A 26,655-nucleotide genomic window follows, 5' to 3' on the forward strand; every position below is an offset into this window, starting at 1 on the left:
CGACGTTCAGTTTGAATCTGAGCGCGGTTTTGAACGGTTCGCAACGGAGAGATTGCCGGTTGTGCGAATGAGTGAGTGTGTCGTGGTTTTGGGTTTTGCGGGGTGTTGTTTGTGTTACGCTTTGACCACTCGCATTGGGTGCATTGGATGGAATTGTGCTGAGCTGGTCGCGCTTTCGCTGGTCGTTTTAGTGGGGTTTTTTTGTTTGTTTGCTGCAAAACATATATTGATGAGTTGTTGGCGTACGCAAGGAGGAGGAAGCAAAAACAAATGCGATGTAAAATATTGTGTCATGTTGTGGTGATTTTAAGTTAAAGGAAAATACGACACATTTCCGTGACACAGATTGGCGCAGGTGTTGGTGTGCGTTCCGAAGCCGTTTTGCGGAAGAAGGTTTTTATCTTATCAATTAAGACGTGTGACAGGGCGTGCGCCGGACAGAACCAAGCGGTCCGATGTGTGAGATTGTGCTGCGATCGATCGACATCCGAGTGGTCTCCTCTTTTAGTGTAAAGTCAGGGAATTCTTAGGAAAAAAAAGAAAATCATTCCGACCAATAATCAGTACGTGCTGCACGCGAGTGATTGCATTATCGTGCGAATTTTAGTCACCGAAACGATGAGTCAACCACCGGGGGGCGCACTAGGTTCTGGGCAACTTCATAATTATTATTTGACTAATAGGTGGCCTATCCATGTTCGGGGTGCTCGTCAACCTACACACCAGCGACAAGGCCCGTTTGCAGTATGCAAATTTGCCGTTGCGATTCATGCCGAATGCAATGCATTAAGATAAGTCGGCGCTATGTTTTGTGTGTGTCTTGCCATTAGAAGTTCTCCGTCGCCTATCGAAACTTAATGCGAACGTTTTCTGGTTGATAGTTTGTTAGTAACCGAAAAGTTTATCTTATTGGTGCTCATTTACCCACGCGAAATTGTTTGATTTGTTGTTTATAAGTTTAATGTTTCTTATCGATTAATTAATGAGCCTAATCGTAGTGGAGAGGGACAGTTCGACAGCTTCAAGAACAGCTCCAACAGAGAACAAATTGATTGCGGGAGGGGTTGATCATCCACGATTTGTTCCCTTCAAAGACCTGTCCTTGTCACCACTGCAGTGCAAATAAAATGAAATTCCGGGAAATGTTTGCACGCGCCCTTCAGTATCAAGCGATATGGAGCTTGCACTCGCCCTCCAGTGGTAGACATTTTTATCTGTCTTGGCTCGCAAGAATGCAACAAGCGATAACGGCTACAAACCCATTCTCCCGATCGTGTTCGGCCCGGGAGTGTTCTCCGTTCCACAAGCCCGTCTGTCATCTTCGTCATTCGTGAAGGAGGTGAGGGGGGGATCACATTCTTTTGCCCGAATGGCACCGGAAGGCCATTCGGGCACGGTTCATGGCTCGGTTCATCTTACACCGCCACCGCCACCGATCATCTCGCGTTCGCCATCTTGTGGTGTGCGCGGCAAAAGGGCAATGAAACCGTGTGTGGACGGTTGATTCAAGGATGTGGGATTTTCACTTCGCACACCACTCCTTCGTTCCTTCCCCACCTGGGTCACCACCTGGGTGTTTTCACAGCGAGTCGCAAATTTGTGCCTGTGTGAGGCTTTTGCATATTGCGTGCGCATGTTATTTGGCGCCTTGGTTGGCAGACGTGGTCGAATGTGAGGTGTTGGTGCGTGTCCTGGCCTGTCTAGACACACACGCAGACACAATGTATTCCGCCAACGTTTGTTGGATGTCCAAGCAATGAAATTGAAAGCGAAACAAGAAAAAAAACGAAGTATGAGAAGCGAAACTTCACGCAAGATTATTTCTCGACGCCTGAGAGGACGATGACAGTTGGAATTTTGTGCACTGCGGCCGTCCGACGACATCAATTCGCTCGTTGGAGGTCTTGGTGGAGACAGGACAGAACAGAAGTTGGAAGATTTCGAGAGTCTTGAAGCTTGATCAGAATCAACCATTTGCGCATTTTGATGTCCCCATCTCAGGCATCCTCAGCACCAGAGCTCGAATGAAAGTCCACCACTAAAACGCCACCGGATTGATCAAAAACCGTTTATGCTTACGTTTGCAAAAACCTGCAGAGTGACAAGGCAAACCGGAAACACACCGTGTGCTCCCAGCTGCATTCGACATTCGACCTGTAAATTGATTTATTGCACCACCGCCAGACGGTGGCCTGATCGAATGTACACCCAGGCAGAGTTGGTTTTTGGTGTTTTTTTTTCGTCTGTCACTGAGGCGGAATGTCACTCTGCGGGGATTCGGACTGCACTCAAACTCTGCCCCGCCAGTGTTGACAGGTGCGATTTATTGTCAAGAATGTCCCCACGCTGCATAAAATGAGAAGCTTGAAGGAGCCTCCAAACGCGGTTCTGGCTGTCGAACACGGCCCGATCACTTGTGACTTAAATATCTTGCAAGGATCAACCACATCTCGACGGCTAACCTTGATCGGGTGACCTTACGCAGTGTCAACAACAATAGTAGACATGAGCTTTAATCGTTTCTTGAGAGCAGCCGCTCAATTAGATTGGACATTCTTTCAACCCTTTTTCCCAGATGCCATTTCGATTTGTTTGTTTGTTTGTCCGGTGCGTAAATTAAAAGCTGCATTCCTTTCCCCCCCGGACGGGGAATCGGGAACATTATGCTCGGTGATGACGGTGATTAAATGATTATAGTGAAGCATCCTTACGGTTGTCAATTAACGGCGTACCCTTTGTGTTCGCGGCTGACCATTACCTGTGACGCATTGTGCAGTGTCTTATTTTCACCTTGATCGAGCGCTTTGCTTCTGCAAACAGATCGTTAAACAGAGCGGAGCTGAGATGATAGTGATCAGGTGGGGACGGATTTGGTACGGGTGTTGATTAACTTTTGCAGAGACCCTCGGGATCACTTGCTCCGCTGAGAGAGATGTACGTGATCGAAGATGTAGATCAAACCGGTGGAAAGCTTCACTGCACTACATTTAGCATCTATAAAGCGATCTCTTTTGTGTGCGACCTTGAAGTTCTTACAATTCTTACCTTTAGCGTACACCTAAGGTAGAGTGGCGTTCGGAAATGCAGAAATTCCAAGACACCGCGCACATTCTTCTAGAAGAAAAGTCTCAATTTCTGGTTCAATAATGAGTTCATTCATCGAACGAAAATGCCGATCCGTGACCGTCCGTGACACTGGCAACGTCGCACGGCAGAGAATGGCCCGCCACGGAAGGCAAGGTGGTGACGCTATCTTTGGGCGCTGGATATGGTACGATCGACCTCCAAAAGTGCGCTCGGTCCGCGACGCGTGTTTTGATCGCGCGTCGTGTATGTTATGGGCAATCCGGCGCCTGCGCCTGTCACAAACCCATAGCCGAATGTCACCGCGCCGTTTGGGTCACAACAACACCGGCAGACACTGCTTCTAGGCTTTTAAGCATCTCCGGTTGTCCAATAGGGGGGTATGAATCATGCTCGGAGATTTGTTTTTTTTTTTTGGTGAAGGTCTTTCGGGTGCCATTCCATCAGTAAAACGGCATCATTTGTAGACTTCCTACAGTCTGTCGGTGAGCTTTGGGTCCCACTGGTCCCAACGGTGATTACCCTGGAAGCACCGTTTGCGACTACGATGCTTTCCGGCTATCGGGTTCTCCCGCTAGTTCTTACTGCCGCTGGAGGCTATCCAAAACGGGAGGTATCGCCACCTCACGCGATGGAGTCTTTGTTTTGAGCGGTTCTTGTACAAAACCGGTCGGGCAATAGACCACTCGCCATTAACCTCAAACCACAACAACAATAACCACCGCGCACCGCTTGCAAACAGGTATGGATTACCTAATTTGGAACATGGTTTATGATCCTGCGGAACTTCAAATCGTGGAGGTTATCGCAGGCTAAGATGTTTTGATCACCAGCAGATATCCAAGTTCCCCCTTCCCGGGTAGGGTACGGTAACGCCTAACCATTTGATATGTGTCTGATGTGCGTGTGCATGCGGTGTCAGATAATTATTCAATTATCAGGTGTTTGGCAAAGGTTGATTGACGCGAGGTGTCTCGGTGGACGGCGATAATGTCCGGCCGGTTGTCAACACTTCCTGGGGCGATAAAGCATAAGGAACCACTAGCGCGTAAATTGCTATAATTGTTTTGATTAACGAACGATACAGGAAGCTTGTGCCAAGCTTGTGAAATTGTCAAATCTTTTCTAACAAGCTGTGAAGTTTTGTCCAACCTCTTCTCTTTTGGTTCTTTGGGTCTTGGGGTGTTCTAGGGTTTTGGCAAAAACCTGAAGTTAACTATGTGAAGTTGTCTAAACTCTTCCCTTTTGGTTCTTTGGATCTTGGGGTGTTTTGAGGTCTTGACAAAATGCTGAAGTTAACTCTATGAAGTTGTCTAATTTCTTCTCTTTTGGTACTTTAGGTCTCGGTGTGTTCTGGGGTCTTAAAAAGCTGAAGTTAACCCTGTAAAGTTGTCTAATCTCCTCTCTTTTGATTCTTTGGGTCTTGGGGTGTGCTGGGGTCTTGACAAAAAAGCTGAAATTAACTCTATGAAGTTGTCTAATTTCTTCTCTTTTGGTACTTTAGGTCTCGGTGTGTTCTGGGGTCTTAAAAAGCTGAAGTTAACTCTGTAAAGTTGTCTAATCTCCTCTCTTTTGATTCTTTGGGTCTTGGGGTGTGCTGGGGTCTTGACAAAAAAGCTGAAATTAACTCTATGAAGTTGTCTAATTTCTTCTCTTTTGGTACTTTAGGTCTCGGTGTGTTCTGGGGTCTTAAAAAGCTGAAGTTAACTCTGTAAAGTTGTCTAATCTCCTCTCTTTTGATTCTTTGGGTCTTGGGGTGTGCTGGGGTCTTGACAAAAAAGCTGAAGTTAACTCTGTGAAGTTGTCTAATCTCTTCTCTTTTAGTTCTTTGGGACTCGCGGTGTGTTGGGGTCTTAAAGAAAGCAGAAATAAACTCCGTGTAGTTGTCTAATCTCTTCCCTTTTGGTTCTTTGGGTCTCGGGGTGTTTTGAGGTCTTGACAAAAAGCTTAAGTTAACTCTGTGAAGTTGTCTTATCTTTTCTTTTTTAGTTCTTTGGGTCTCGGGGTGTTTTGGGGTTTTGAAAAAAAAAAAACTGAAATTAACTATGAAGTTGTCTAATTTCTTCCCTTTTGGTACTTTAGGTCACGGGTGGTCTGGGGGTGTTCTGGGGTCTTAAAAAGTGGAAGTTAACTCTGTGCAGTTGTCTAATATCTTCTCGTTTGGTTCTTTGGGTCTCGGGGTGTTCTGAGGTCTTGACGAAAAAGATGAAATTAACTCTGTGAAGTTGTCAAATCTCCTCGCTTTTGGTTCTTTGGGTCTCGGAGTGTTTTGGGGTTTTGACAAAAAAGCTAAAGGTAACTAATAAATTGCAAACAACATATTGCGGTCAACAACGGTACCGCATCTAGACCTTGTACTCCCGTCACCTTCCAGTCACGATTGCGTACAATTATAACTTCATTCATATTTCAGCGCGGTGCATTGTACACTTGCACGCGTAGGCGATGACTTATATTTCTTTCCTTTGTTTCGTACTCTCCACGCGAAGAAGCGCACGACCTCACGAATATCTCTCATCACAATGTCGTGTGGCCCGCTTAGAGCGAGAGTACTCTGTGCACCTGGGTCGGATCAACTGTCCGGCACCCGCCGTATCGTTTACGTCGCAATGCGAAGATCAAGGCACACTGTACTCTAACCTCTCCAGGCACGGACCCGTGCCGGGTGGCCCTATTGTGCATTGTCCCCGAACCGACCCCGGCATCGTAGAGGAAAACCCCCAACTACATCGCGGTGTGAGGGCGCCTTCCTGGCCATGTGCGAGTCGTAAAATGGCGCCAACCCGTTGTCGCGGTTGAGTTTATGTTGACCACGACACATCGTGATCGAGCAATTTATATCCACCCGTCGCCACCTCACCTTAACCAGTCGCGGGAGGACCCGTCAGCTTGAAACTTGACACTGAGCGCGCTGGCTTGATCGCCGGTGTAGGGCCCGATGGTTCTGCTGGGAAGAGTTGGTGGAATTCATAATGATCGTACACCCCCGTGTCGTAAACACGGAACAACACACACGGGTTGTGAGCAAGTGTGGCAAGTGAGCATATTTGGGCATAAAAAGCAACCCCCACACGGCTGCACACCGTCACAAGATGATGTGCGGTGGCGCTCTCTGGCAAACCGTCGGTCAAGGTCAAGCAGACCCAAGTGCTTGAACTCCAGCCACCCCCTCCCCCGCGGGGTAAGAAGCACGGAAGATCGTTTGTTTACATTGGGAGGTGGCGTCGGCGTACGATCTGGCCGCAAACAACACCCTACCATCTCGAGCTCTGTGCCCTTTTCGGTGCTGCCGAAGCCCTAGAATAAGGTGACCTTTTTTGGGCACTCTCTTCCGTGGTGAAGGAGTTTCCTCGGCCCCGGCCGGTCGCATCGCATCGGTCATTGCCATGGACGTGTCCAACGTTGGCAGTGAACGAAACCGACAGGGCCCGGCACGGTGCGAACGCCTACGACACACCTTTTTTTTCTATTACTGCTGTCGACGGTTTGAGGTATTAGAACCGGTCCCGGACCCCGGTGTGCGCGATGGTATCGGGCTGTGCAAAAGGAGTGTTTTTCCTAGCGGCACCAACCATAGGCAGGAGCACACACTTATCGGATCTGCGCTCAAATCTGGATCGGTTTTTATAATTGTGCGCACCGTTTTTGTGGCGTCGCGTAGTTGGTCCGGACCAGGAAGTTGTACGACGATCGAGCAAAGAGGAGAGCTCATTAGAATATGTGAACTTCTATTAATCTCTACCGACCGATGTCGATTAGCGAGCGGTGGTGCGGTGGAGTTGAGGATTAAGTTTATGATGTTGGCAAACGGTTTGATGTGCTGCCGAAGGGAGAGAGGGGACCACATTTACTGCTTGATTGCTCGTCTTCTTCTCCCCGTGTGCGCCACAACGCGCGAATCGACCGGAGGTTGTCGTGTTTACGCGAGAACGCGAGAGTGATGTGTCGTGTTTGCAAAGACCGCGGGTTTGAAGTTTTGATAAAGAAATGTCCATATATGGATCGAACGGGTCTTGGATCCGGACCGGTGTCTTGCCACTGATCGGTGGATCGCTCCAATGTCTGTTGCGGTGTTTTATTAGTCACGAGTGACAAGTGCATTTTTATTGTATTTTATCGGTGTTCTAGATTGCGGGTTTTTGCTTGTTTTTTTGCCGTCTCCAAGGTCTTCAGGATTAACGGAGTGTGCTCTCAAACCCATCCCGCTACCTATTTGGATGGCCCGAGTTTATGATGATGGCTGATGATCGTTGGACGAGAATCTTTAAGAGCTGTCTGTTAATAAAAAAGTGGCAACTTCATTCAGATCAGTCACAAATGCTGTTGTTAGTGGTAAAACATTGATTGGAGCATTGAAAACGAAACTTAAATTGGCCGATATCTTGACAAAATGGCGCATCAAGCATCTGCCACACTCTAGTGTGCAGGGGTTGTCAAACCTTTCACGATTAGGGCCAGATATAATACGAACGAGTTTTTCTACGTATGAAGTACAATAATTTCCCGCATCACGCGAATAATGCGTGCTAGAAGCCGTGCCTTTATAATATCGTTTAAATTTAGTATTCAGGGGTCGAATACTTCTTTACGCGCAACATTTTCTCCGCAATTTCTACATTTTTGTCAATTATTGGAGTCTAATTTTACCAAAAGATGTTTTTATAATAATAAAACGTAACGTAAGAAACGTTCTATGATCAAAACTGGACCTGCTCTACGCGCTCATAGAACAACGAGCAAGGCTCAGCTGTCAAACTAACGTAATTTGTGTAGTAATCAAGCTAAAGTTTAAACAATTTCATACTTTAAGTATGTATCAATTAACCTTTACATAAAAATTGTCATAAACTCATGACAATTTCATAGCTGGAGTTGTTTCCTATTACCTATTTTGTTCACAATATTTTGACACACGACAATAATATAATTTTCCACACGATTTGATGTTGCTGTGGCTCAAAACACTTAAAATACCTGCGGAATGTGAGAAAAAACGTTGCTTTTCAGTCAGTTTTTGAAATCATTGATGAAACTCTGGCATCCTCGAACACTCTCACATGGTATCATAGTATATGTTACATTAAGAATATCTGGTTTCGATGTGTGCGTAGAACAACATAATATGAATTCTGGTCTTCACGATGAAGCAATTTTAGTAAGCTTTCAGACCGGCCAAGAATTAATTACTTGGGAAAAGTTGAGCAAAGAAATTTAGTTTTTAAATTCTAGACAAATATGACACAGGGTGATGTCGGTGATCAACCACACACTTTGCCGACCCCTGGCCTGGAGTCATTAAGATTAGAGCATCGGAAATGGACATGCTTCCATCGCCTTGTCTTGTTTGCATCCGGATATGGAAGTGATCATTTGTTTTAATTGACCAACGTTCAATTATTCCATTATACCAAACGTCATTCTTAATGATCTTCGCCATCGGTGGCCACTTTGCAAACTTTAATCAGTGATTTCGCATGCAAATTGCAATCTCACGTCTATTTTTGGGTAGTGGACGAATAAATTCTAGACGGATGCTTCTAGATGCTCTATTTGTGCCCTCGAACTGCCACCTGGCCCCCATCATCTTGCTTTGTCCGAACAGCCGAAGTCAAGGTGTGTGCTTCGGCGACACAACAAATTGGGGACAATGTCCACAATTGGAAATGACCGGTTAAACGATTGATTGCCGGTTCGATCGATAATTAATATTAAAAACGGTCAAACCCCCACGCACCGCGTGAGATCCGCGGATGGCGGCCTGTACTTTCTTCGGGATTTACATGGCCGCGCATCACAAAGACGACGATCCGGGCCGCTCTTTCGGCCGCCATGGCGACAAAAAAGCACTCAAATAAATGAATTGCTATGTTCGCGGCATTGTCGACTTTCGGGACACCATTAACATTATTATTCCGGTGATCACCATTTCTTTCCGATGTGAATGTGGCCGTTTTGTGGGACTTTGCCTTCTTTGCGCTTGCGAATCTCTTCGAATCTGGATCAGAGCTTTCGTCCCTGGCACGGAAAAGCCGTTCTGTCCAAATTGCTCCACGAGGCACAAGGCAGCTGTGACAGCTCCGCCACACAATCCGCCACAAGATCACTTCGATACGGCTGGGATTTGCGCAATCCCACCACCAAAAAACGGGGTACGCCGCCGTGGTCGGTGCGTTGAGGCAGAGCGTGTTTTATAATCATTCGCCCGCGTAGCAAGTTGTGTGCCGATGGCCGATTGTCGTCGCTGCGCGCGTAAATGCGTGGGATGTTGGGGCAATGTTGGGCCTACGGATCGGGAAAGCGAAAACAGTGTCGGCGACTACCGCTGCCACCGGTTGTGTGCGAAATGGTGTTTAGCAATTAAGACGCGTTACGCTCGTACACGTTTTCGAATCAAACCAGACCCCCGGTGTTTGGTTGGTTGGACCATCCCTAATATGGGATGGACGGAGGGACAACCTAATCAGCGCGCAAAAATCAAACATCGAAATCGGGTTGATTTGAGCTCGCGAGGCTGGAAAAGGAGAGAAAGGCGATCGATACTGTCCGGCGATTCGAAGAACGCGATCGTTACCATCTCTGTACGTGGGGGGGGGGGAGGCAAAACGTGATTCATCGTAATCTGAAGTTTGAAGATTAATGAAAATGTCGGCTAAAGCGTACGAAAAGTGTACGGGAAATAGGTGATGTTGGACTGTAAGATTAATTACACTGTTCAGTTGTTGCCTTATTAGTGTACTATCGGTTAGAATATTAAAACTTTTGAATGATTTATTGCGATACATGGTCTCGTAGAACAGTCTGTGGTTGTGATTGTGGGTTTAAGGGATTACCGAATCGAAAGCTTTGTTGGAAGTCCTTGTCCTTGAAGAGTGATTCCAATTCGTGAAACCAAGTACATCTACAAAAAATAGAATTTGGTCCAATGTTATATGGAGCAACATCTCTTTTTACTCCTCTTTGAAGATTAGGCTTAACAGGACTTTACGATCTGAATTGTTGTTAGGGTCTTATTATCTCCTCTTTAGCACCTTCTCGTATCTAAGCGTTTGGTCTATTACACCGACAATTGTCTATTAAATTTCATCTGGATCAAGCTGTTTAACTACGTGATAAATAATATCTTATGTGTCATTAGTTAAGGAGGGATCTTTATTTAAGAAATTTTTAGAAGAGGGCTCCGTCAATACATGCTCACTAGAATTATGATCATTTTACCTACAAACTTCGAATGTTGAAGAAGGATGTCTAGTGATCGGACTTTAACTCTTTAATAATAGTAATAGGAGGTTCTCCGTCCACTGCTTCATCGTTTGGTATGGTTTTGTTTAGTTTAAGAATTGAAGAATCAAGCTCCGATCACAGTAGAACCTCAAACATCAAGTAGATTCTCTCAATAGAAGCTCTATCTCTTTCTCTTCTTGTTGTCGTAACGACCTACTAAGTCATGCTTGCCATTTCTGGCTTACTAGAGTTGGATAGTCAGTGTCGGAGGTTTGGTCCATCGTGCCACCAGGCCGCCCGAAGAAAAGAGGCTATTAGTAGCCCAATATTATATCGAAATTTAAGGCTTATACTATACCAACTCCGATAACATTGACTGCGATTTCAGAAATTCCACGCAGAAATAGCATTCCAAGATCTCTGAAGTTGCAATGCGATAAAGAAGAAGAGTGATTCTTGAGCTTGCGATATCTTCTCCCAACAACTCTCAAGCTTCTATTCTTTGTCAAGTCATCAGTGCTTGGTTAATCTCCGTACGAAGAATTCACTTGTGAGTTAACTTCATTGGTTCCAATAAAACCCAAACGCCATCACGCCAATCACCCATCCCAGCGCCTTTGTTCGATCGCGTACCGGCCAGCTACAATTCGGTATGCAGTCAGAATTGCACATTGCAGTTATCACCTGTCATACAACGTATCCATCATGTGCATAAATCTGCAACCCCTAACATCATCGTTTGCTATTCATGTGTACCACGTGCACGCGCTCACAACACACCATTGTTGTTGGTGCGAGATGTCTAGCCCAGTACTATACGTATGTGCGGCCTTGGTGTGCCCCACTGTGACATCATTCTCATCGGTTGGAAAAGGCACTACACCATGCTGCTGATGGGTATTTTGTTTATCTGGTGTGTGGCGCAATGTAAAAAGATACCCAGCGTGCATCTATAGGATAATGGGTGGGATAAAGCGCGCGCCTCCACGTGCCAATTGTGGGAGATGCATTTAGTTGCGTTAATCATTGCAAATTTCTTCACACATATTTCTCCTTTTCGCCCCACAGCCACGAGTGTTTTTTGAAGGGAACCTGTACCGCCGTCAAGAGAAAAAACAAAACAAACCTCACCAGCAGAAGAAAACAGCAAGAGCACACTGGTGACTGTGTTGTGACTGCCGATTTCTGCCGACTCTACCCCATCGGTGCGGACTGTGCAAACTTGTGGGCCCCCACCGCAGAAGAAACCAAATAAAACAATAACGATCACCACAACAACAAGGGAACAGAACAGAAGTGCGCGAACACACGTATGAAAACAGTGTGAGAGGTGGCTTACGCCTCCCCTGGGTAGGCTGGTTGGTTCCAAGCGGCTTCAGTTTTCGGGATGCGTTCGTCGGACAGTGTGCTGGTGCGTGGACGAGTGCGAATAAGCTGTCAGCCCTAGTAGTAGCGTGGTACGGTCCGAAGACCGAAGAAGAACGTTTTTTACACCCCTAAATCAGTGGGCGAACAGTTTGGGTTCTAATAGACGAAAATTAGGAAAAAAGGCGCCGCAATCGGTGTATCGTGTACTGAACAAAGTGCTTAACAATCAAACGAACGGGAACCTAACGGGCTGGAAACAGGATCAATATGGCGACACTGCTGAAGAACGTTACCAACAGCATATGCCATGCGTTCAATGCTTTGCAGCAGAATCGTGATGGATTTGTGAGCAAATCGAAGTTGAAGGTGAGTATCAGAATTTGCCGCACCGAACTGGATCCCTAGATCCCTTCACCCTCTGTGGTTTGGAAGAGTAGATACGACCTCCACTGGTTTTTTGTTGGTGTATTAAAAATGTTTAGGATGTACAGGCAGTCCCCAAGATTTGTTTTTAACTTATTTTGATGTAATCTGCATAAATAAGGCGCAGAGAAGGATGTCGACTCTTTGACTTTAAAGTATAAACACAGTTGCACCAATCGACTTACTTCGATTTAGGAAATTCGATTTAGTGTATCTCGGTGACTGCCTGTACGTATAAAGTGCTCATCGAACTGTAAAATAGAAAAAATGATTTGCCCCGAAACAGTTAGAGCCGTGGAGTTTAGACGTTGTAAAATGGGCCCACGAGGAAGCAATAAAAATTAACCGCTAATAAAAGCAGCGTCTGAGAAACGCGCCCGATTGCTTCCTATTTTTCCCTATTAACAACCATTTTATTTAGCAGCCATTTAACGTTTAAACTATTTTTAGCACCCAATCACTAGAGTAGTGTGACGATCGTCTTCTCTTTGTTAACTCCATTTCCTGGTTCTCCATTTTTTTTTGTTTCTGTCGCAGGTGCTAACGGCAAACATTGCAACGCTGCTGGATCTGTACGGTGTGGAGCGTGGACTGGATCACTTCCGTTCGACGGCAACACTGAACTTCGAACACTACCGGTACTACCTGGCGCAGGAAGTGTTTGCCGGTGTGTCGAACGAGCTGCCCCTGGCAGCATTGCGCAACTACGAAACCAAAATCGATGAGGTAATTAGCGAAAAAAAAAAGCAAGATGGCGATCACGACGAACCTAACTGTTTCACTTTACTCCGGTTGTAGGTGTGTTGGTTGGTGTGTCGGATGAATTTTCCTGCAAACGATCAGTACTACACGGAGGATGCCGTCTACAAGCTGTTCCGCATATTCTGTCTCGTGGCCGACCTTTCGACCGATGCAACCGAGCCGAACCGGTACGCGGTCAAGATTCACCCGCTGGAGGCGCTGATCATCATCAAGCATCTGCTGAATGCGCTCGGGCTGAACTACGACGGTGACGGCAAGTACGACTACCTGCGCACGTCCGACCAGTCGCTGGAGTTCGGCGAGCTGCTGGAGATGTTACGCTTCAAGAATTACGATAAGGTGAACGATTACCGCGAGTCGATCTGTGAAGCGATCGGCGACATGTATCAGACGCTGATCGAGGACGTCATCAAGAAGGGTTACCTGTTCCGGCGCGGTTACGTGCTGCCCACGTTCCGCGAGTACTTCTTCGTGCTGCAGCCGTGCGAGCTGTCCTACTACAAGCATCCGGCCGATCGGGAAGTGTGCGGCACGATCGTGCTAGACTCCCGGTTTATGGTAAAACCGGCGGGCAATCCGAGCTCGGGCAAGCAGGAGAAGGTGCAACGCTTCACGCTGGTGTCGGGCGATCGGACGTATGAGTTGGGGACGCCCGACCACAAGACCCGGCTGCAGTGGATTGCAGCACTGCAGCTGGCCATAACGTACTCGACGGGGCGCGAGGGTTTCCAGCGCGATACGGTCAACAGACGGAAGCAGCAGCGGGAAGCGGAGCAGAGGCGCCGGCGGGAGGAGGAACAGCTACGCAGCCAGCATCTGCGCCGGCTAGAGGAAACGCACGTGCAGTTGGAGCGCGAAAAGCAGGCCCGGCTGGCGGCCGAATCACAGGCGCGCCAGTATGAGGCCGTCGCGCGGGAAGATTCACGGCGCGTGGCCGAGCTGGAGGATGTGAAGCTGTGCCTGGAGAAGATGCTGGAGGACGAGATACAGGCCAAGCGGGACGAGGAGATTGTGCGTGCGCTGCAGGCGCGCGTGTTGGCCGAGGAGTGGGAAAAGCGCGAAGAGCTGGAACAGCTGCAGGCGGAGCAGAAGAGTTTGTTGGAGCAGGAGCGCCAGAAGCGGATGGAGTTCGAGCATCGGCAGCAGGAGAACGAACAAAAGCTTTTCGAGGCGGAGGGCATGTTGAGGCAGCTGGAAGAGGAACGCAAAAGGTTGGACCGCGAACTGAAGCTGGCCCGTCAGAAGATACAGCTGTCGGAAGATAATAAAGGCATTGTGGAGGCAAAACTGCAGGTTGGTACTATTCGCGGAGCGTTCGTGAAGATGAGGTGGACATTGTATGCTTCGTTATCTTTCAGGCCATGTCTCCCACCTATCGGACCAGCGCCGGTGAGTTTATGATCCGCCGTACGCAATCGTTCGTCGCGGCCGATCGACCGGTGCTCGTAGCCGGTACCAGATCGTCCCATCGGTTTAGCTAGAACAACAACCAAGTCATTCGCTATGGATCCGGAACAACACAAAGAGACGGTTCGGGTGCGACATAACTTAATAACAACACGCTTCATTTTTGTGTATGAGTGCATATACATATTTTTCTGTTACGGTCCTACCTTCTTTAGTAAGCACTAATCACCATTCCACACCCACTATTATATAAGGATTTTTTATTTAATAAACATTTAACTATAAGGCTCTTTATCGTACCCTATGGTTGTACAGTAGGAGTTAGCTTGATTCGAGAACGAACAGCTTTAGTATAGCCTCAGAAACAACTCGGCATCATGTCAACTCCGAATATCAACTCGGATCTCTGGATCATCATCAAAACAACTATGAACTCCAAGAAAAATGGACAGATCTCGACGTCTAGATGTTAGACGAATAGACGTCTTGATGTTAAATCGATGTTCGAGTAGATGCTCGGTGTTCGGTGTAGTGGTCTGAAGAAGTCGACGCAGTCTGGAGCAATTCTGAAACAATTCTGGAGGAATCTAGAAAACTTCGTAATCTATAAAGTCGGATCTTTGGAGTCGACTCAGGATTTTCTAATCCTCTCAGGAGTCTAAGATGATGTTTAGACAAAGGTGGAGTTGTTTCAGATACGTGAACCTACTCCGGAATTGCATACGCCATACTGTTTGATTATGCCGTATTACGCACCATGGAGTAGATATCGGAAGATTTCGCCCGAACCCCCAGCAGTCGCACGTTCCGGATCGCATTGCTGAGATTCCCTTCGATGCAGGTGACGGGCCGCTGTTCAGGTCGTTGTCCACCGGCTCGGAACCGTACCGTTTTTCGCGTCCCTTCCTGCACCAGCACCTGCTCGTCGATGCGTACCAGCTTCTCGATCTTCATCGAGGTCGGCCGTTTGGTGAGCAGATCTACATGCGATTCGACCGGTCCACCACTGTTCATGTTCACCGTGATGAGGTAGTCCTTCAGATGTGCTTTAAGCTGTTCGTTCTGGTCTATCAGCTGTTGCTTTTCCTCGCGCAGACACGCAACATCAATGCGCGCCTTGTTGAACCGCATCCAGAAACTTTCAAACAGTTCGGCCGTGTCAAACACCTCGCGCTTGAAGGAATCCATTGTTGGGTCGGTGGTGGACGGTAAGGCGAGTGCTCGATCCGAACCCGGTAGCTCCGACGGTCCTCCCTGGGACTCCTTCGGACGTTGTACGAATGGTAGCAGATCTTCTGACTCGGTTTCGTACTTTTTGCAGAAGCTCGCTATCTGATAGATAGATTTCACCTTCTTCAGCATCCCTTGCAGATGTTTGATCGCGTCGTTACTGTACACAGCGAGCGTTTTCAGCTGTTCCTGGTCCAGTCGCGTACCGAGTTCCATCTCCTGCTTAAGGTTTTGCACCCGGTGCTGCAACTCTGCCTTGCTTTTCTGCATCTGCTTCATGTTGAACTCGTGCTCCTCCTTCAGGGTGGCCAACTTTAAGCGCAGATCAGCTATTTGATCACTAAGGCGGGCAACTTCGGCGTAGTGATCCTGGATGTTTTTCGTGTCGCTAGAGTCCTGATCACGCAGCGTGTTGTACTCATTCCGGTACTCTTCCGTGTTGCGTAGATAGAGATTCAGCACCCGCTGGAACTCCTTCCACAGACGTTCCATTTCACGCTCACGCTCCTTGGTGATCATTTCCAGCTTCAGTATCATCTGCAATAGAGTTGGAGAACGGTAGTGAATGTATGATCTGGAGCAATGACAGGTAGTCCAATTAGTATGTCCACGCAGAGGGTGATCCATTGTCATCGTTCGTTTTGACAGAATAATTGACCGATTAGTCCATCAAAGCTGGCTTGCTTTGAAGAGTATAAAACCACAACCCTCGTCGAAAGATCCAAAGCGAGTAGGTAGTTGGGGAATAGAGTCACCACGCGGGTTTAGTATCTCCGTAGAAGCGACATGTTGGACTAACACCGTAAGCTAAGCTATGCGATGGATCATCGAGGTTGGTGTGTTGGTAGAGCGGTCACTGTTGGCGTTTGTGCTGTGATCGTGCTTGTGTTCCTATTGGGAACATCCCAGCCAGTCGAGGGACTGCGATGCAGCACAGGTGAAGGTCCAAGTACGGAGGATGTTAAGCGAATCGTACGGACGTGCCTGAACAAGGTAACGAACAGCAGTTCGGACAATCGGACTAGTGACGAGTACCCGAACTATGATTCATCGGCATCAGACGAATCGGATGAGGAAACGGGTCACGGTGATGGCAGCAGACAAGGAACGACCGGCCAGTCTTACTATGACCGTCGTTACGATGGGAACGATCGAGGTAATGGAGGAATGAATCGTCCGGAGGAACGCGGTAGACGACAGCAGATGGATCGAAGAGACCAACGTAACGGAGATGATCGTCACGGACGTTCGAGAATGGGCGATCACGGAAGGGAGCGAAATGACGAAGAGCGCCAGATGATGCTCGACTACGGAAGAAGTTACCAACGGCGCAAACGGCAGTACTACGGAGTTCAAGGCACTTCCACCAGCACTGGTGGTGAGTATATGAGTTACGGGCGCCCACCTCCACAGTACGGCGAGTCGGTCAGTGGCAATGGATCACGCGGTGGGAACTCTTCAACGATCGAGCGCGATCGGGCCTGCCTGATGCAGTGTTTCTTCGAAGAGCTGAAAGCCACCAACGCGGAAGGTTTTCCCGAGAAGCACAAGGTGCTGCACGTCATCACGAAGGACATTCGTGAGCACGAGTTGCGTGAGTTTTACATCGACTCGATACAGGAGTGCTTCCACATGCTGGCGCTGGACAATCGGCTGAAGGACAAGTGTGACTACTCGATGCGCTTTGTGACGTGTCTGAGCGATCGGTTCGAGTCGAACTGTGACGATTGGGATAGTGTGACGTCCGCCATGTTTTAACCTAGTTTCTATACGCGGTTTAGTAGCACCAGATGCACTCACATGTAGTTACTCCGTTGGAATGTAGTAAACAAGAGATATTGAGTTGTGGTGAAGGGAAAAAAGCATGGAAACCTACCGAGTTCTTCAGCTCGTCCTTCTTGAGCATGTGTTCCTCCTCGTTACGGATCCGATCGGTGCGTGCCTTCTCGGCAAGACCGTAAAATACACACTCCAGATCCTTCTGCAGCTCAAACTTCTTCGATTTGTACAGCTCCATCTCTCGCTCGTAGTTTTCGATAATTTCCTTCTTATCCAGCTCGTACAGCTCCATGAGAAAGTTGACACGATCGTTATGAATACCTGGAACGAGAAGATGTAGGGCAAGTCGATCTCCAGTTAGCTCTCCCACCTTACGTTACTTACGTATGATCTTCTCCACACGTTCCATATGCGCATGCAGCATGGTGGAGTACAAATCTTCCGACTCGTCCAAATCACACAACAAACGCTTGATGACGGCATTCTTGTTCTCGATACACTCGGTGCAAGTTTTCTCCACCGCTTCGACCTCCTCCTTCAGCTCTTTGCACTTGATGTTACGCAAAATGGAGCGCCATTCTTGGTTGATTTTGGCCAGATTAAGACGCGCGAAGGCATCCTCCCGTTTTAGCTTGTTCTACGAAGAAAAAAAAAAGGTGCTTTGAGAGGGAAATTTTGGGGAACGCAATGCTGTTCTTACTTTCATAAACGTTGCTATCAGTTGCTGTTTGCGGCGTCTTGCTTCTTCCTCCATGTCGGCACGATGCTGCAAATATCGGGCCCGCTCTTCGTCGGACATTTTGGCAAGCTTGTTTTTATTTCCTCCTTTTTTCTTTCCCATTTTGAAGTCGTTTTTGCAATGTTGCGGACTTTATTTAAAAGAGATTCGGATACTTTTAGTTTTTAAAACAGTCCTGTATCGGTGACTTTGTGCTGCTGTAGCGAACCAACGAAGTAGGCACACTGTTTATTCGATGACAACACGGGGCACGATATTAATTCGTTTCCGTAGCAACCTCATTTCAAGCACGCGTAGTACGGCAGCTGCAGTTGGCGTTGTTGGGTGTCCCGTGCTAATATGGCGAGTTTTGATTCCATCCTCAATCTAACTTCCAAATCGGCGCTACAGGAAGATGTAGATTTTACCCTGCAGAAAGCACGTGTCGAGGAAGCTTTTGAGGAACTTTTGAACGATTTGGAAGCACTGGAGCGGGTGGAAACATATCTCAAGAAGCAAGCAAAGGACGGAGAGCTCGTCTGGAAGGAGTTACAACAGGTTGCGATAGTACCCAACAATTACTCAAAATTCCAACAGTTGCTAAGAGAGCTAGACAAAAAGGCGAAAGTAGTGAAGGAATGTTCAACAACCGATCCAATAACTCACTTTATTCGAGAGACGATAAGGCAAGTTCGAATCCTTAGCGAAAATTCTTTATTGCGTCCTCCGAGTCCTCCAATAATTATAAAGAACCGTGCCGAGCATGAAACATTCCGTTGGGCACGGGTAATAGCACTACAGGAAAGCAAAATAGAGTCACTAACCCGTAAGATTGAAGAACACGAGCGGAAGATCCTCGAGCGCAAAGCACAGCGCCAGCGACTTCAACAACGCAGCGAAAGGGAAAAGGACGAACAGTTGAGCGCTTCGCAACATGTTCTGGTGGAGATGAAACTGGAAGGCGATGGAATTGTTCAGCGACTGCAGGACCAACTAGCCGCCCAGCCCAACTTTGAGACCACACCGGACTATCTGTCCCTGCTCGATAAACACGAGCTGAAGCGGAAACGTATCGCTAAGATGGAGGTCCAACTGCAGCTTTGGATAAAGAAGTACGACAAGTTCATTGGGGAACCAATGGGGGCTTTGCTGGAGCTGGAAGATCGAATGGCTGGCCTTGAAGAGTGGCGGGATACGGTGTTCCGACCCCAGGAAGACCGATTACATCAACTGCAGGAACAGATCGGTGTATTTGAGGCGATCGCGCTGGAAGAGAAAATTGAGGAAATGCGCAAGCTGCATGCGGTGCGAGTCCTGCAGCGTGCTTGGAAACGAACGCTGGAAGTGAAGCTAATGAAAAAGAAGGGTAAAAAAGGGAAAAAAGGAAAGAAGTGAATATGGAGGAGGAGAGTTCCTGGCGAGTCCGTGTCAAAATTCTACCATTAATCTTTTAGATGTGTCTATGTCAAACACGCATGCACCGTTGCTATGGTGTCTATGGCTGCTATGGAATATATTTACTGTGCTGTTAGTCTAAGATTGCGTTGTTAAGCGTGAGAACGATTCTGCTAAATATCTTCATTAAATATGGGAGATAGCTTCGAGGCGGTCTGTGCCGGTGATTCCGAGGAAGATGTGGCCGCCGTCAAGGCAATGGTGGAGAAGATAACGTCAGAAATTATGGCGCACGGCGAAGAGGAGTACGATTCGTACGATCCGGAAAGCTTGCAGAAGGTGGAATTCAACATTCAGATCAACCGGGTAGGAATGATACTGGGGGAAATGACCCAAACGCTGGAGGTATTGTTCTGCCTGCCGATAATCTGTCAAAACGGGGCCCTGTTGGATGCTTGTTTTGAGGAGGATGATAAGAATGTGATAAAGTTTCTAAGTCAGTATATCGCCGCCAATGCGTCGGCGACGATGTCCAAGGATGATATTGACGTAAGGATAAGCAACTTGCTTGTGAATTTGTAATAAGCTAGCTTTCTTGCAGGTTGAGCAGTTAACCGTGCCTGCAGGACAACTTATTGAACTGGCGTCACTTCTCGCGAAAAAAGAACTTCACGCAGCAACGGTTGGACACGTGAAGCAGGTAATTGGGAGTAAAAATACTCCGTCAAAGATGGACACCTATCGTAATCACCACAATTCCACCATTGTTTCACAGCTTCCGGGTGTTTATCGACGCTTTCTTTCAAACATTCGCGAATTCCGCAAGTTTACGATCAACAAAATGAAGCTGACGGCACAGAAAGATCTTGCCAAGGAGAAGATTCTGCACCGACTGTGGACGCGCAACGAGCGTAACAAGAAGGAAATTCGAAAGATCGAGGACATCCTTGTGATGAAGAAGGAAAAGCTGGAGGAATCCGTGCAGGAGAAGTACGCCGTTATCGAGCGGTACCGCAAGGAGTTGGAAGAACTGGGAGAGAATTCTCGTGATAATATTATAAAATTTATGTAAAACGTTTTGTTTTCATGGGTCGGAGTTTGAAGATTTGTACAGGCTATCGTTTGCATTCCAGGGATGATTCCGATCGGCAAATGTTCCACTACTTCGAGAGAAGTGATCAGCGGTATGAGAATTTGCTCGAGGAAGCGGCAGGTACGCTAAAATGCTACCAGCAGCAACTGCAGGAAGACTTGACGGTGGAGAAAACGAATCGTCTGAAGAAGCTGAAGCTTACCAATCAGTTGCAGCTGTGGCTCCACAAGTACGATAAGGATGCGGGTGAGCGGACACACGAGCTGAAGGAGCTGGTGACGAAGTTGACCACCCGGCAGCAGGAGTATAACCGGTGGAAGTGTAACATTTTCGATCCACAGGAGAAAAAGTATGTTCCAGTGGGATATTGCAGGCACTGCGACGTAACCTCTCTCCGTTTCCTCCCGTAGGTACTTTGATGCGATGGAAGAAAAGCGACAGATTGAGATTCGTGAGCAAGAGGAACGGATCGAAGCGTTTATGATGAACCGGGCGGCGAAGGTACTTCAACGCTGCTGGCGTTCGGTTGCGGAGCGAAAGCGCAAGATGCGCGGTAAAGGTCGCGGTCGCAAAGGAAAGGGGAAGCGAAAGTAATCCATATCCGAAACCGTTCATGCGAGCAGAACAATTTATACATTTTTCAAAATACATTTACAATTGCCTTTAATGCTCTACTACTTCTCCTCGAAGAGGAACTTACAATCACAGGGCTCGTTTGCTGGCGTTCGTTTATCGGCGAAACATTTTCAAACTATCCTCGCATTTGAATATGCAAAGCCGCAAAAACGTTAACCCAAGCAGTAGGGACTGTCCAAGAAATTCGCGCTCGGTACTATCGTTTTCCTCGTAAATGATTTTCAACCCTGACGGTATGATTAGACGGGATTGCTTCGATTCGAGTGCTTCCTCGTTCGGTGCGAGCTGTCGTTCCATGATCGAGCGGATGACTTCCTCCGACGAGACCCGTTCGTTGCCGACAAAGATACCAAACAACCGTGCGGACAGGTATTGCTTCAGGAAGAACACATTGCTACCGATGGAACCATCCGTCGGATGGTTCGAACCACCGTCCGCAAACGGCGAAGATCTGTTGGCTAGCATTAGCATCAGCATACCGATCAGCTGCGAACGCTGCACATTAATGTTGGTCTGTACGGCCGACCCCATGGCCGAGGCTTGTGCAACGGGAGGGTTTTCCACCACGTACACATCCGCTGCCGGGATGAGACGATTCATTTGCGACACGTTCCGGATCAGCTCGTTGATGTGCAGCTTACGGTCGCTGATGTTGTAACTGTTCCAACCTGCCAGTGCGGTTGGTTGTTCTTTTGCCAGCTTGAAGTGCGCCCAGGTTACGTAATCTAACCCGATGTGCAACGAAACGCAGCTGTTGATTTTCGGTATCATCTGGGCGCTAAGCAACGGGGTGGTGAATTTAACGTCCCGATTAATTGCTTTCGGTGCGACTGCCACATCTTCCTTTGGACCGTACACGATCGAGTCGTAGAATTTGCGCAGCACCGTCACACCGAACCCGTCCAGCTCGAGCACCTGCTCCAGCGAAAGGAAGGAACCGAACTTTTTACGCCATCCTTCAATTTTCTTCAACCGGTACTTGGAGATATTGTATCTACGGGAAGCAAACAAGAAGCGACACAGTATGACACAGGGAACTAAAGAGATGTGCGCCTTATTCGGTTAGAAATTACTTGTACAGTTCCTCCACTTCCTGTCCATTGATTGTGTTGAGAATTTTCTTCGTTTCCTCGTCGTTGTACGCGCAAGGAAACCCGAGCTTGGTCGAACTGTCCACGTTGATGGTGCGCGTCGGGACGATGTACACGCACCGGCAGTAGATATGTCGGCGAACCAGATGTCCCAACATAGCTAGAAATGCGGAAATCTCCCGGCCGGGACACAGAACAAATCTACAGCTTTAAAACCATCACAAGAAAATCTGTTTGTTTTGGGTTACGACAGCACGGGAAATGTCAAACCATGTAAACAATCAGGCTTGCAACTGTCAAACCGTCACGGTTGTGCCGGGAAATATTTTGGGGATGAATTTAAGAGTAATGGTTTATAAAAGATAAATTGGAAATATTACCTAGCTTTTTGCTTGATTGGAGTGTAAATCCAAAACATGGAATAACGGCGTTATATTTGTACTGTCTGTAACGCTTCTTTGGGTTTGAGTCATGGGAGTGCCGATAGATGGCGTTGCAACGAGCACTATGACAGAATATCAAACACAATTTGGCCACAAATGATTTCAATCATTTTGAATAGTGTATAGAACTTATAACTTACTAATTAGCGTTAGTTAGTAGGTTTACAATTCTATTTGAGCATGCAATAACATCAGTTCTTCAATCATTTCAATTGAAAACTGGTAGAATAATAATTGGCGTCAATAATGACTTAAGACATTAAATTAACGATGAGAATTAAATCTGAAAAATAATTACTTTCAAAATTTATTACGTTTTTCTCCACCTCAACATTATCCTCAAACTTGCTGAATTTGGTATAAAATGCGAGCTCCATTTTGATGTGTTCGACATTGACCGTAGAATTTCTAACTAGTTCATTTCGCCGCAAGTTCGGGGCTTTACGTCATCGAATTAAGGTGGAAATTTTCGCCCATAAGGGAATCCTTTTCCTTCCTCCAGTTAGATCTCACCACGCTGCGATGAGATGCGTAGGCGATAAGTATATTTTAGAGCTTCGCCCTGTGCTTTGGGTTCAGTTTGGCCACACTCGTGGACTTTCAAAGTATTCCGTTGCTTGTTATGTTCCATGGATCGGCCGAAACCGAAAGGACTCAATGAATCCCCTTTTATGTTAGGTGACTCACAGTAGCTTGGACACTTTTGCGATGCGAAAAGGGTATAAATAGTTTGGGTTGACTTTTGTCCCCAGAATTCGTGGTAGGTTGCTGTGTTTTTTTTTGGTTCGAAGCTCTATTTTAAGACATCAAAGATGACAGGAATGAGTTGGAAGCTGAAGGACCCTAAAATTTGCATTGGGTTCATCGTGGTTTCGAGTTTGTAGGCGAGATCGTTAACTTACGGTAGGCACGATAAGCTGCAAAAGTTCATTTTACCCCAAACACTCTACGGGTAGCAAGGTACCGGAACAGTGTGAAGGTGACGGTAGTAGCTGGAAAGAAGAAAAGAATATGTTTCAAAAATTGAACAAAGCTCCAAACTAAAACAAAAGCAGAATGTTTGCGGAAACGAAGTAAAAGTCAAAGCGTCTTTTGTTGACCAAATTGTTCGCATTCCAGGTTGGTTGGTAAATATTTGCAAGAAATCATCTGCAGTGGTCAACCGCCAGACCAACGACAGGTCAGGATGTAATAAAGTTATCTCCACGTGACGTTTTTAAAGTTCTTTATTTAAAATGGCAATTTTGTCGTACGAATTGCATACCCAGGAAAAACGCCTAACGGTTATGCAAAGTGCATTACACGGTAACCGGAGTGAAATGGTTACATGGATGTCGTTGGTGGATAAAATTCATCCCATTCCCGTGTGTTAACATTCTGAACGCGTTGTATAAGGCTGATTGCCAGAGCTCGATGTTCATTATCGCCGATGCGTATGATTACACTGAAGTGCGATTGTAACACAACACGAGATCATAACACGTGGCGGTGGAAACCCCGTAACGGGTTTCGGTCGCACCCAGTTCGTGTCGTATCTTAATCCTTCCGAAGCACACTGGCGGGGGAAAATCATAAAACGTGTCAGAAAATTAATTGATAACGACCAAAAACCATTAGGTTCTTAATTGAACGTTCAAAAATTTTGAGAGTTTTTTTTAAATAATTTTTAACATAAAATAATAATTGTACTTTAAAATTTTATCAAAATTAGATATCCAAACCCACAGTGTTTTGGCTTACATAAGACGACTGTAGGATACCTGCAACACTCCACACGCTGCGTTGGTTACAAATTTCATCCGGTAAAGCCTGCTTCCAACAATCGGAACCTTACACCCGAGTGCTGGGTGCGTGATTTATCTGCACCGACACGTCACGTGCACGTTGCAGTACGTTGGTTTGCATCGATGCAACCGGTGACGAACGTACGAATCGCACCACCTCGAAGCCAACCAATTTAATTTCGTCCGGAATCGTACGCGTGAAATGCGCCGGAATACCATTCTTTCCGTTGGAGCGTACAAAATTACGCGACTTTAGGCCGGATTATTCCTAGTGACGGATGAGAAGAGCGTGCAAAGCGGTACGCTTTTTGTGTGCTTCATTGGCCAGATGAGAATAACGTTCGATAATGCGTTGGAAGACTGATGGAACGTGGCAATACATATTTGCAACGTGAATGTGATTCTTTACCACTGTTTTATGGTGCTCAGTAATGATGGGAAACTTAGAGGAGATTAATGCATTTCATTCGACTCCGACGCTGATCGGATTCAATTTTGAAAACAATCTAGTGTTCAAACATGGTGCTGCGGATAATTTCAGTATCGAATTAGAAGTTAAATCATTCACTCAATCCGGACTTACAATAGGAGCTATATCGGAGTTATACGCGTAATATAGAGTAAAATCTGGAGGAAAATTAGGATTGGAATCAAATCTGGAGATAAATTAGAAGGTTTGTCTAATCCAAAGTTGAATCCGGCGTTGAGTCAAATCTGGAGTACTAATTCGATTCCGGAAAAATGTGATTTAACCTTATCGCTAGTCAGCGGCGGATCAAACGGTAGGCGGAGTAGGCAGTCGCCAAGGGTCTTGCCGTGTTGGGGGCCCCAAACAATTTGTGCCGAATGTGCGATTTTTAGAAATTTAACAGCAGAGTTAATTTATAGCAAAAAATTTAATTAAGGAGGAAAAATATTGATCAAAAATATCTTCCTTGGTTATATAAAACAACTGTTTCTATGTGATAACTTAAATGCAGAGAAGTATATCGACTTTGTGATTTTAAAATATAAACGAAATTGCACCAGGATTTCCGAATGTATAATAGCAGGAGAGCATGCACGGAAGAGGAAGCACCTAGTACAGCAATTTTGCTCGAATACCGCCGAAAGGTATGCAATGTTTAAACATTAGCTTTCCATACAAACCAGCTGTTTTCAGATTTCCGATACCAGGAGAGCATGTTTTTCAAGAGGTAACACCTGGTACCAGCCGAGTATCAGGATGTTGCACGACACATGTTGCACAACACATGTTGCGCAACATGTGTTGCACAGCATCTGACATGCAACATATGTCGTGCAACATATGTTGCGCAACATCTGGCATGCAACAACTTGGGATTGCAATCTCCTGGTACTCGGCTGGTACCAGGTGTTACCTCTTGAAAAAACATGCTCTCCTGGTATCGGCAATCTGAAAATAGCTGGTTTGTATGAAAAGTTAGTGTTTAAACATTGCATACCTTTCGGCGGTTTTTGCACCTCTTCCGTGGATGCTCTCCTGGTACTATACAGTCGTAAACTGGTAGTTTTCGAAGCGATTTTGCGGTGGTTTTCGCTCCAAATTGCTGTACTAGGTGCTACCTCTTTCGTGGATGCTCTCCTGGTACTATACATTCGAAAATTGGTAGTTTTCGAAGAAATTTTTCTCGACCAACGGGAAATTTAGTGTTTAAACATTGCATACCTTTAGGCGGTTTTCGAACAAATTTGCTGTACAAGGTGCTACCTCTTCCGTGGATGCTCTCCTGGTATCGGCAATCGGAAAACAGCCGGTTTGTATGGAATTGTCAGTCGATGGAGAGCTTGAGCGAGATGAAGGAAGCTTTCCGTTTCATCAATTTTCCTTAAACTAGTGAGCGCTTTCACGGGTTTGATAGTATGCAATGCAATAGTGATGGACAAATTAATTCCACACTGCAGGTGTCACCTCTTTAAAAACATACTTTCCTGGTACCGGAAATCTAAAAACAATTGTGTTGCTTATCGCCGAAAACATCAACATGAGCGTAACAGGTTTCTTAGAAATTTCGCTGATTGTTACCGAATAAGTATACCGATTGAAAACTGTACCTTGGGCGAAAAAATCATAGAAGGCGTTGGAATAATCAGGAATCGTAAATGTACGTAAATCGTAGAAAATGTGATCCAAGTAGTGGCGCTATGGTTTTCCTTAACGCATACAAACGTTTATATGTAGACTGGCTTAACGGCCCGT

General features: G+C 46.5%; 6 protein-coding genes across 7 annotated transcripts; 4 read left to right on the forward strand and 2 right to left on the reverse strand.

Annotated features, from left to right (window-relative positions):
- The first annotated feature begins 54 nt into the window (after positions 1-54).
- Positions 55-14,724, forward strand: LOC128297070 (differentially expressed in FDCP 6-like). Of its 2 annotated transcripts, none has more exons than XM_053032633.1 (5): positions 55-71; positions 11,374-12,039; positions 12,634-12,822; positions 12,895-14,151; positions 14,217-14,724. In XM_053032633.1, the coding sequence occupies exons 2-5, from the start codon at positions 11,941-11,943 to the stop codon at positions 14,337-14,339; spliced, it is 1,668 nt and encodes a 555-aa protein (XP_052888593.1). In that variant the 5' UTR covers positions 55-71; positions 11,374-11,940; the 3' UTR covers positions 14,340-14,724. The 2 variants fall into 2 exon arrangements, with proteins under 2 accessions (XP_052888593.1, XP_052888592.1); XM_053032632.1 differs by lacking the exon at positions 55-71 and adding an exon at positions 276-393.
- Positions 14,725-15,003: 279 nt separating this feature from the next.
- On the reverse strand, positions 15,004-18,115 carry LOC128307349 (dynein regulatory complex subunit 2). Its single transcript, XM_053045141.1, has 4 exons — positions 17,975-18,115; positions 17,659-17,911; positions 17,372-17,595; positions 15,004-16,032 (listed from the first exon to the last, which is right to left on the reverse strand). Exons 1-4 carry the CDS (start codon positions 18,113-18,115, stop codon positions 15,004-15,006), a joined length of 1,647 nt encoding a protein of 548 aa, XP_052901101.1.
- LOC128307358 (general odorant-binding protein 71) lies at positions 16,315-17,253 on the forward strand. Its single transcript, XM_053045153.1, has one exon. It carries the CDS (start codon positions 16,315-16,317, stop codon positions 17,251-17,253), a length of 939 nt encoding a protein of 312 aa, XP_052901113.1.
- A 237-nt stretch (positions 18,116-18,352) lies between the features above and the next one.
- LOC128309574 (uncharacterized) lies at positions 18,353-19,401 on the forward strand. The gene has a single exon (XM_053046001.1). It carries the CDS (start codon positions 18,353-18,355, stop codon positions 19,385-19,387), a length of 1,035 nt encoding a protein of 344 aa, XP_052901961.1. The 3' UTR covers positions 19,388-19,401.
- A 22-nt stretch (positions 19,402-19,423) lies between these two features.
- On the forward strand, positions 19,424-21,142 carry LOC128309572 (dynein regulatory complex protein 10-like). The gene is made up of 5 exons (XM_053045999.1): positions 19,424-19,936; positions 19,989-20,087; positions 20,163-20,455; positions 20,521-20,829; positions 20,891-21,142. The coding sequence occupies exons 1-5, from the start codon at positions 19,580-19,582 to the stop codon at positions 21,072-21,074; spliced, it is 1,242 nt and encodes a 413-aa protein (XP_052901959.1). The 5' UTR covers positions 19,424-19,579; the 3' UTR covers positions 21,075-21,142.
- LOC128309573 (uncharacterized) lies at positions 21,032-22,371 on the reverse strand. The gene is made up of 2 exons (XM_053046000.1): positions 22,190-22,371; positions 21,032-22,110 (listed from the first exon to the last, which is right to left on the reverse strand). Exons 1-2 carry the CDS (start codon positions 22,363-22,365, stop codon positions 21,210-21,212), a joined length of 1,077 nt encoding a protein of 358 aa, XP_052901960.1. The 5' UTR covers positions 22,366-22,371; the 3' UTR covers positions 21,032-21,209.
- Between the last annotated feature and the right edge of the window lie 4,284 nt (positions 22,372-26,655).

Source organism: Anopheles moucheti, chromosome 2, assembly GCF_943734755.1.
Source record: "Anopheles moucheti chromosome 2, idAnoMoucSN_F20_07, whole genome shotgun sequence".
NCBI lineage: Eukaryota > Metazoa > Arthropoda > Insecta > Diptera > Culicidae > Anopheles > Anopheles moucheti.